The sequence below is a fragment of the Octopus bimaculoides genome, unplaced genomic scaffold, assembly GCF_046866305.1.
Source record: "Octopus bimaculoides isolate indiv1 unplaced genomic scaffold, ASM4686630v1 Z2, whole genome shotgun sequence".
NCBI lineage: Eukaryota > Metazoa > Mollusca > Cephalopoda > Octopoda > Octopodidae > Octopus > Octopus bimaculoides.
Window position 1 is genome coordinate 50,379 of NW_028315422.1, and position 11,710 is coordinate 62,088.

General features: G+C 41.9%; 1 protein-coding gene across 1 annotated transcript; it reads left to right on the forward strand.

Annotated features, from left to right (window-relative positions):
• On the forward strand, window positions 1-345 carry LOC149129039 (uncharacterized). The gene has a single exon (XM_089346814.1). It carries the CDS (start codon window positions 1-3, stop codon window positions 343-345), a length of 345 nt encoding a protein of 114 aa, XP_089202940.1.
• Window positions 346-11,710: the final 11,365 nt, after the last annotated feature.

Genomic DNA, 11,710 nt, shown 5'->3' on the forward strand with positions numbered 1-11,710 from the left:
ATGATCGTGGGCTTGTCTAAGCTTACGGATGAGGAACGTCTCCAACGGCTGGCATTACCTTCACTCGAACGACGGAGAATGCGGGGAGATCTCATCCTGGCTCTCACCATCTTCAACGGGAATGTAAACTTATCATTTGTGGATTTTTTCACCTCTGCACCAGATAGGGGTCTTCGTGGGCATGATCAGAGACTCTATCCCCGATACTTTCGACACAACAGACGGAAGGCCGCATTCTCCGTCCGTATCGCAGCCCCGTGGAACAAGCTATCGCAAGATATCATTCAACTGCTCACCACTCCCCTGTTCAAAGAGACTCTGGATAACTGTGACGACTATGTATAAATCTGTATATTACAATAACTGTTTTTCTTTTTTCACATCATCATCATCATCGTTTAACGTCCGCTTTCCATGCTAGCATGGGTTGGACGATTTGACTGAGGACTGGTAGAAACCCGAAGGCTACACCAGGCTCCAATCTGATTTGGCAGAGTTTCTACAGCTGGATATCCTTCCTAACGCCAACCACTCCGAGAGTGTAGTAGGTGCTTTTACGTGTCACCGGCACGAAGGCCAGTCAGGCGGAACTAGCAACGGCCACGCTCAAAATGATGTATTTTATGTGCCACCCGCACAAGAGCCAGTCCAGGGGCACTGGCAATGATCTCGCTCAAAAGTCCTTACGTATGCCACGGGCACAAGTGCCAGGAAGGCGATGCTGGGCACAGGTGCCATCCCGATTTCGCTTTCGCTTACCCCAATAAGTCTTCGCAAGCTGAGTTTCATGTCCAATGAAGGAGACGGCGTTGGCATGGGTGCCAGTTGTCGAATTTAGTTCGGTTTCGATTTCACTTGCCTCAACAGGTCTTCGCAAGTGGAGTTTAGTGTCCAATGAAGGAAAGGTAGGCATAAGTGGGCTGGCTACACCCCTGGCAGAGGCCTTCGATTTAGGTCTCAGTCTTCTCACGCACAGCATATTTCCAAAGGTCTCAGTCAGAAGTCATCACCTCGGTGAGGCACAATGTTCGAGGGTCTTGCCTCATCACCTCATCCCAGGTCTTCCTGGGCCTACCTCTTCCACAGGTTCCCTCCACTGCAAGGGTGTGGCACTTTTTCACACAGCTATCCTCGTCCATTCTCGCCACACGGCCATACCAACGCAATCGTCTCTCTTGCACACCACAACTGATGCCTCTTAGGTTCAACTTTTCTCTCAAGGTACTCACACTCTGTCTATTATGCACACTGACATTACACATCCATCGGAGCATACTGGCTTCATTCCTTGCGAGCCTACGCATGTCTTCTGCAGTCACGGCCCATGTTTCACTGCCATGAAGCATGGCTGTTCATACACATGCATCATACAGTCTGCCTTTTACTCTGAGTGAGAGGCCCTTTGTCACCAGCAGAGATAAGAGCTCTCTGAACTTTGCCCAGGCTATTCTTATTCTAGCAGCTACACTTTCAGCGCACCCTTCCCCGCTACTAACTTGGTCACCTAGATATCGGAAGCTATCAACCACTTCTAGTTTTTCTCCCTGGAATGTGGCAGAAGTTGTTTTCTGCACATTTACAGTGTTTGTAGCTCCTGAACATCTGCCACATAAAAAAAAACTAACTTCCTAGTTAACCTTCCTTTGATATTGCTGCACCTCTTATGTGTCCATAGCTTGCACTGGCTGCATCTTATAGAGTTTCTACCTACACCTTCAAAAATTAGCACTTCCTTCTCCAAGCCTAGATTCGAAACCAAATCTAAGAATTCTCGGTCATCCAAACCACCATGATCAACAGGAGCGAAAACAGGTTTTCTTTGTCCTGTCAAAAGTGTTTTTTCATCCCCCTTTGACCTACGACCTCAGCCATGTCAGGCGAAGTTCAAATGGACAGGAGCTGATCTATTTAGGTACAAACTCTGCTGCAGTATGTCTGTCCTTCTAGCTGCCATTCTTATACGATGGTCAACAGACAGACGAGAGGAGAAGGGCCTGGCAGCCAAACGAGGGAGGTATACGACACCACAGCTTTTCGCAAAGACCCAGAGCAATGTTCGAAGTTCCACGGTAGACTACTGTCTCAGATGAACTACGTACACAAACACACACCCACACACAAACATATTCATTCCTGACATATCATTTCCACAGATGTACCCTGTTTCTATTTCTAGCAACTCGTAGCAGTTGTCAACATTTTGCATTTAGTGAAGAATTATGTGTAGCAGCGACAAATTAAGTCCAGTGAATAAATTATTTTTAATTATGAATCGATTCACTCATTTGTTTACTTCAAAGGCATACACATTCCTTTTGCATCTGTTTACCTTGATACACATTTAACCACTACATTTGGTGAACCCCGTCAACGAATTGCAGCCTTCCCATGAACCACTCGCAGTTAACCACTCGCCCGTTCCAACCGACGGTGAACAGCCCCTAACGCTGAACTTAGGACAACGCCGCACCTTTCAGTGAGTATTTGTCATTGCCAACCTGCTGACCCCTATCTTAGGACCCGATTTCCTGCATCATTTCGGTCTCCTGGTAGACATTAAAAATAGACGACTTGTCGACAGCACCACACAGCTTACTGTGCGCGGCATCGCCGCTCGTAAGGCCACAGTCAGCCCAATTATATTGCTCACAACGACGACTTGTCACAGTGCTATCCTGAAAGAATATCCGGACGTCGCTCGACCAGTATTCCACAACCAGCCGATCAAGCACGAAGTCTTTCACCACATCTAAACCAGCGGGCCACCTGTTGCTGCAAGACCCAGAAGGTTACCACCTGATCGTCTCAAGGCCGTCAAGCGGGAATTCCAGCACATGCTTGACCTTGGAATCATCCGCCCGTCCAGCAGCAACTTGTCCTCGCCAATACACTGTGTTCCCCCCAAAATCATCGACCGATTGGCGAGTTTGCGGTGATTATCGATCGCTGAATAAAAGTACTGTAACTGATGCATATCCAATCCCCTATTTACAGGATTTTTCTAGCTCGCTGCATGGAGCTCACGTCTTTTCCAAGATCGACCTTTTGCGAGCTTACAACCAAATCCCAGTGGAACCTGCGGACATACCCAAAACAGCAGTTACTGCACCCTTCGGAATGTTTGAATTCCTGCGTATGCCTTTCGGTCTACACAACGCGGCACAGACATTCCAAAGGTTTATCGACATGTTTACTTTCGTCTCTGCCTACACAGACGACATACTCGTGGCCAGTAGCTCGGACGAAGAACATGACCAACACCTGCACCTGTTATTCGAACGCCTGCGCAAATATGGTGTTGTTATCAACCCCAGAAAGTGTTCGTTCGGAGTTGCTTCCCTTCCTTTTCTCGGACACACCGTTGATAAGGATGGCATTCGTCCCCTTCCCGAGAAAGTCAAGGCCATCGTGGATTTTCCACCACCCACATCTCTCCGCAAATTAAGGGAATACCTCGGTCTAACGAATTTCTATCGAAGGTTCGTACCCCACCTCGCTGAGATAGCGCAACCGCTCACGGATTTGCTACGTCAGCGAACTTGCAAAAATACGAATATTGCTCTGAATGAAGATCAACTCGCCTCTTTTGCTGCTTTAAAAAAAGTGTTATCCAACGCTACTTTGTTGGTTCATCCAAAACCTGACGCCCCACTGTGTTTACTCGTTGATGCATCCGATTTCGGAGTTGGAGGTGTACTACAGCAGCTTGTTGATGGCATATGGCAACCGTTGTCTTTCTTTTCTAAGCGATTAAAACCCGCGGAAACGAAATACAGTACATTCAGTCGGGAATTATTAGCGGCATACCTGACCGTTAAGCGTTTCCGACACATGCTAGAAGATACCAATTTTGCCATATACACTGACCACAAGCCACTGGTATATGCATTTAACACCAAGCCGGATCGCCACTCGCCGAGAGAAATCCGACACTTCGACTTCGTATCGCTGTATACGACGGATATACGCCACATCAAAGAGACGACCAACTTAGCAGCCGATGCACTTTCACGCACGCAGATCAATGCTATCCACACCACGGCTACAATTGATCTGGCTAGTATAGCAGCTGACCAGGAGAATGACGAAGAACTTCTAAAGCTCTGGGATTCGTCATCTCTGAAATTTCAGCATGTTCCACTACCATCGTCCACGGCCCGTATTTGGTGCGATATCTCCACCGGACACCAACGCCTTTATATACCACAGAAACATCGTCGAGAAGTTTTCTCTGCTCTGCATTCTCTGTCACATCCTGGTATTCGCTCCACTCAAAAGCTGATATCGACCCGTTTTGTGTGGACCAGTATCAACAAGGATATCAGAGAATGGACCAAGTGCTGTGTCGCGTGCCAAAAAGCGAAAACCTACCGGCACATCAAATCACCAGTCGGTTCTTTTTCGCAACCCAACGAACGATTTTCAGCACGTTCACATTGACATCGTGGGGCTTCTGCCACCTTCGCAGAATTATACATATTTGCTTACCTGCGTAGATGGTTTTTCGCGGTGGCCAGAAGCTTGGCCTTTATCTGATACATCGGCGGAAACGGTCGCCAAAATGCTGATATCACAATGGGTTTCGTGTTTTCGCGTTTTGGCTGGGTGCTTTTCCTGTCTTTATATCCTTAATTGCTTTATCTACCAGGGTGCTATCAACTCGGGTAGCTGGTCCCTTGACTGGGTCAACATTTGGCAGGATCTCCTTCTCCCATTCATTCTCCACATTCATCTCCAAGCCTCTTTCTTTTCAGAATCATTAAAAGCAAGTGCACCATCATCCATGCAGACACATTTCTCTCCTGTGACATCACAATTTTCTCTCACGCACTGTCTTGCAATCCGAAATACCTCAGTTCTTTGGTCCTCACATCGCTGGGCATTGGCAAACTTCTTCTTTTCCACATCACCCTTGGCTATGTATACCTGCCACCCAGCCTCCCTTTTGGCTACCTGGTACAGTTCCCTGCTACCCACCACCCTTCCAGGCCTGTTTCTTTGCTCTAATGGCTTTGTCTACCGTACTATTCCACCACCACGTAACTCTAGGTCTGGAAGGGACTTTGCACCATCCGCAGACTTGGTCTGTGACACTCAGCAAGCTGTCCCGTAGGAATTTCCAGCAACCTTCTATGTCCGATGTCTCCAGCTCCTCGTCCCACTCATCAAATTTCTTGATGAGGATGTCCCTAAATCTCTGACCATGTGAAGGGTTCTTTAGCTTCCAAATCCTTCTTTTCCAGATTGGTCTACTTCTTGGTATCCTTCGGACCTCGAGCCTAAAGTCACTAATGACTAGCCTATGCTGGGTAGGAGGTACATTCTTCACCCGGGAGGGTCTTAGCATTTAATAGCAACCCTGTATCCCGCTGTCTGGTGAGGATGAAATCAATCTGGCAAGCAGAGCCCCCTGATTCATAGGTTATCAGGGGGCTGTCTGACTTCCTGAAGTTAGTGTTGCACATTAAAAGGTTACATGCATCACAGAACTCCAGCAGCCTAGTTCCCTCATCGTTCCGGGTGCCAATATCATGGCCCCCGTGTACCCCAGTGATATAATAATTAAGATAATCGCGTACATCACACAGGTTTGGCAGTTGCAAGTTTTGCAATGTAAAGTTGGCAAAATTTCACCGTTTTTCCCTTCGAGCTTCCTTCATTTCTCCACCACAACGATGACATGGTGTAACATTTTCATCATCATTTAAAAGGCCATCTCTTCATAGAAATGTAACAGCCTTCATCTCATCGCTGATCACATTGTAATAATCTTTAGCCAACATCTTAAGGGTTTTTAGAAATTGAAAAGTAAACTAAAGTAATCTACCTTTAAATTGTAGATCACACGCCAAAGTAGCACCAAACATATTTCATTAGGAAATATCCGTTTTTCAGAAAGGTTTGAGTAAAAAATTTCAAAGCGTGAATTTTATGTGAAACTCTTCCCATCATTTATAGAAACATTTCACTTCAAATTCCAATGTCACCGTAATCTATGCCGTCTGAAAATTATTCCTAGAGAATTTCATAGAGAAAAATGAATTTTCTAAGAAGTTCTGAACAAAGTAGGGATCTTTTCTGTTTGGTTCCACTTTCTAAAATTTTCAAATTTGGTATATTGATGTCGTTTTTCACGCTGAATCTGAGGTTTATTATTCATTTGTTTCAGGAAAATTTTAGAAGAATTGGTACAGAGGTTTAAAGTTTGATCATTTTTACTCAATCAGAAAACAGGCTTTGGAAGCTGGCATTTTCTGCATGATAACAACGTTACAAAGACAAAACATTCAACGATGGAGGTTTTAATAATTTTTAATGAATAAAGTCATGTGAAATTTTGGAACAAGCATGTCATGCGAAAAATAACGGAACGTTAAATTTTGAAGAAAGAAACTAGTTTAGTTCATGTAACGATCGAACTGCTGGAAAAGGCAGCCAAGTATCCTCCCAAAGAACATCCTAATGTCATAAACTGAGGGAGGACTAGATTATAGTAATCCTAGATAACTCTAAAACTGTGGGGCGTTCAACATTAGAATGTTCCTTTTGATCAACTGCATTCTACTCGCCTTTCAATATCCTCATCATATACGAAAGGCTAAGCAGATTACACAACAGCTTCGCTTGTTACTATGGAAACAGGCACAATATATCTGTGACTTTCGATTCGCTAAAATTACCCAAAATTTACAAACTTTGAAAGCTATTAACTTTTTATTTATTAATTTGACAAAAATTAATTTCGTTTCCGTATTCGTGCAGGCGTGACTGTTTGGTAAGTCACAAGACTATAAAAAAAAAAAGATTAGCGACTGTTCAAAATTAAAAACAAAAAAAAATTTAATTTTTCAAAATTTAAAAGAATTTTTGTTTTTAATTTTTCGAATTAAAAAAAAAATTATGGTTTAAAATACAGAGTTTGATTTTTGAGCTTAAATCCCAGCAATGGACTATTGAATGTGTTTATGGGGAGAAAAATATTGAACAGCAATATATCAGTAATAAACAAATGTGGACAGTCTTTGGTCGTCGTGAGATGTGCTAAAAATAACAGCCAAACATCCTTTAAATCACGAAATTTTTTTTTTTAGTTTTCGCATAATTGTATGAACTCCCATGTGTAGAATATACATTTGCAACGATTTTCTGAAAATTCCAGAGAATAAAGAAAGATATGAGGGGTTATAGGGAGTTCTTAAAGCAGAAATCCGTCCACTGAGCAAGTAAAAGACAGAAGAGAATTGCCAAATGTTTAGATGAAGCCTTAAAAACAATCCCCAAAATTTAAACGTCAGAGTTTTGAACCTGAAGTTTTTTTAAATGAATTTTTTTTTTTTGTCATTTAATGAGAATTCGATTAGGATAATACACATACTCTTTAAATATAAACGAAATATAAATAAAACAAAATGTATTAATGCATTTTAAGTGTGTCAAATATAAACGAAATATAAATAAAACAAAATGTATTAATGCATTTTAAGTGTGTCTTTATTGTACAAATCATTAATATATTCATATACTTTAAATTCAAATGATATGTATAGTAGCCATGTTATAAATCGTAATTTGTTTCCAGCAAAATATTTATAAAATTCATAATATTCGTAACAAATGCACCAAAACAACATTAGAATGTAAAGAATATTTTATGTAAAGGAAAACGTATGTCATGATTATTTCTAATAAAAAATATTATTATTATATTCATTTCCTGAATCACTTTCACTCGCACTAGACTCACACATACCATCACTTGTAGACGTGGTTACCCATTCACAAGCACACGTAGATGAACTTGTAGATTTCTTTTTTTTTAAAAAAAAACAAGTTTTAGAGTTGTTTGCTTATAAAAGTACATTTTTTCGCTGTCTATAAATTTCTTGGTAACACACAGAAGCAGATCTTTATTTAGTTTTAGCGCTAGTGGGATTGGATGGGGAGGGTCGTTTCCTTTTTCTTCTGGAGAATATCTTGCCCTTTCTCCTTTGGATCCTTCCATTTCCTCTTCCTCCCTTTCATTTTCAGATGTTTCTTCACTTGGTTCTTCTGTTTTCTTGTTTTTCGACAGGTGAGGGAATCGCTGCTTTTCGGGGGAAGGTTGGCATTCGGCCTAATGTGGCGTTTTTTGGCCACACTTGTAGCTACGAGACTTCCTCCCCTATACCACGACTCGCAGTTTAGTCTCCTCTACCTGTATAGAATTTATAATATTTTCTAAATCGGCAGGGACTGCTTGTATGATCATCTCTAGTCCCTGCCCCTGCTAATTTTGCAATTCCAGTGCTGAGGCTTGGAGGATTGAAATTTCATCCTCCAAGCCATTTATTACGGCTGCCACCAGCCAAGCGGGGTCTACTTCGACTGGGATGTCTCCTACCTTAATATTGGAAGTCCACCTCCCAAGATAAGTCGGTAGGAGTACCACCTCCCCAGTTTTTAATGTCTCCGTCGACCTTTCTTTCGCCTTATCTTCCGACTTAAACCTGACTTCTATTGTGGCATACTTCACGACTCTTGTGATGTATGCCACATCATTCCACAGTGGACGGAGGCACAGCTCTACCGCCTCCTTACTTGCATTGTCCAGTTTGTTTTGCTTTTACAAAGAACGACCTGTAAATAACTGTGCACCGTGGTGCATTATGAGTTGTTTCACTGGGAGGGGTGATCACAATTTCTCTCTCCGCCTTTTTCAACATTCCTTTATATTTTCCTAAATCACCGTTTCCACAGTTAATTGGCCTTTTTGAAATAGTTGCTGCTTCTGTAAAATTACTTCCTTTTTTTCTTCCTTGCAAGAAATCCTCTGCGGACGGCATGTTTTGTTTTTTAATCCTGTGCTATTTTCAGTGTTTTCCGTTTTCTTCCAAGAACTTGAACTTGTACCAGGTTCATTTTTGGTTTGATTGGAGATTTATCTATGTGTGTGTGTTTGTTTTCCACAAAATATAACATTTCCCCCTTTCTCACACAGGGGAAAACGTTAAAGACTGCCTCAAGCAGACAAATAAGGTGTTTTACATAAAAAAACACTAACAAAAGTTCAACAACATAACAATCCAACAATGTGTAACTTCATCAAAATATCCACAAATATTACAAACTTAAGCCAAACCTTTCGAACAACGCACAAATAACGAAGAAGTCGGTCCAGATGATTTTAACAACGGTGAAAAAAAATATCAATGTTAAATTTATTGACGCAATTGCAAAAGAATGGTTTTAAAAATTCAAACCTCTGCAAAAATTTGGTATAAAGTCTTGATGGTTCAAAACGATGTTTACTTTTTACTGAACCTGATAGCAATCTAGGATATTGATATATGTTAACCCTTTTGTTCTTGTATTTCAGGTGTTTCAGTCAAGTTTGAAAATAAGGAAGAATTTAGTAAAATAACTGGTATTATTAAGATGGCGTTTAGAACAAATAGATTTGAAGTTTTGATGGTTTTAATTTAGATGGCTTTAACCCTTTTGTTACTATATTTCTGTCGTAATACACTGTCTTACATCAACTTCATCCGCATCAGCATCCTTTAACATTCGTTTTCCATGCTGGCATGGGTTGGACGTTTTGACATGAAGTGGCAAGCTGGAGAACAGCATGAGGTTTGGGTTCTACAGCTGGATACCCTTTCTACAGTGTTTGTGGCGTGATTTTAATGTGCCACTGGCACGATCACCTTTTCGTGGCACGGGTATGGGTTCTTTTTACGTGGCACCAGCAGAGGACTCTTGGAGATCATTCCTTTTCACCAGGGGTTGCGGCTTTAACACTTCTGTTGTGGAGGACAGGTCTTGAGTACAAGAAGGCCCCAGGTTATCTCAATCCCTTGTCATCCTGTCCGAAAAGGTTTGCTTCCTGAGGCTGTCCTTCAGTACTTCGACCTATGTCTTTCTGGGTCTCCTACTTCCACGAGTTTTATCCCCTTTCAGGGAACGTCACTTCTTTATGAAGCTGTCGGTATCCATCTGCATCTCATGACCAAACTCAGTAGTGATGAAAAGTAGGGGACTAAGGATTGAGCCTAGATGAACACCAAATTCTTTGCTTTTCTCGTGGTTAATCCTCACCTTACTGACAGCGCACAGTAGATGTGCTCTCTCGAAGGCTTTCTATAGTTCAACAAATGCCAAGTATAATGGTTTATTCTTGGCTAAGTAATTTCTCTTGAAGTTGCCTGATTATATAAATAGCATCAGCAGTACTTCTCCCCGGGGTAAAACCAAGCTGCATTTTGTCTAACCTAAATCTTCTCCTAACTAATTGGGCTAAAATTTTCAGTGTCTGGTCCTGAAGGTTGATGCCTTTATAACTGCCACCCTTACCCTTGTAGCAACTAACAGTAATACTGCTACATCAGTCACTGAGTATTCTGAATAACCCGATAAACTATATGGATCGCTATTCCATATGTCCATATCGTTCCTTACCAGATATCTTTAATTGCCTTATCTACCATACTGCTGTCCACTAGAATAGCTGGTTCCCCTAATGGGATCACATGATGGAGACTCCCTTTATCTCATTCACTCTCTCCATTCAATAGCCTTGCATAGTAACTCTTCCATGTCTCTTTCTTGTCTGAATCACTAAGTGTAAGCACACCATCATCCATTTGTAGAAACCTCATTTGGGCCCTACCTGAGATTCGAGATGGAATCTAGAAATTCTCCCTAGCCATACAGCCCTTTTGTTCTATGTGTTTTCCTCCTGACTGCTAACCTTTTTTTATGCCATGAAAAGTTGAAACAGATGAGTGACCTACATTAATTTAGCCATTGTCAGAATGGTATATCCATTTTCCTGGCTAGTCTTTACAGTTATAAATACTAGAATTCCGAAAGGAAAAATCAGTGAACGAAACGCTGTCTCGACTGAAGTAACGTCACAGAGGGACAACTATGGAACTCCCCAACGACATAGTTGTCTCATCCCACCACTCTCTTACTTTCTCACTAGCTCGTTTCCGTTCACTCTGTCTATCTCTTACCTGCTGCTAGAACAACAAGACTACGTAAGCTTGATACCATACACCCTATTTGCTGCTTGAATGAACCTGGACATGTAAGTCTTACGCTATCCACTTGTTGAACTTACATTCACTCTATCATCCGTTGATCCCTATTTTAGCATCAGGCAGTTAAACACAAAACCAGCAACATTCATACAGGAAAATATAACTCTCGATACCTTGCCGACTTATTTTATACACACCTAGCCATCATGGTAAAGAAACGATTATATGTAATGGGTTATGTGTAATGTTCGTCTACCCATGCAGCTGTGGTAGGTTATACAAAGGCGAAACATGCCGCTCCCTCAAGATAAGGGTAGACGAACATCGCAAAGCTGTGACATGAGGAGATATTGATAAATCGGGTATAGCTGATCATGTATGGAAAAACAGAGACCACCTCCTGCTGTGGGACGAAGTTAAAATAATAGACAGAGAACACCACTGGAAAATACGAAAACTAAGAGAAGCATCACATATGCTAGGACACAACAATCTCTTAAGCAGACCGAGTGCAGATATGAGTAGCATATGGGAACCGGTATTAAAGGAGGCTAGGAAAATATTAGATTTATAAGCCCTAAAACCCACTCCATAATTACCCATGGGCATATGGCGTAGTGGTTAAGAGCACGGGCTACTAACCCAAGATTCCGAGTTCAATTCCAAGCAGTGACCTGAATAATAAT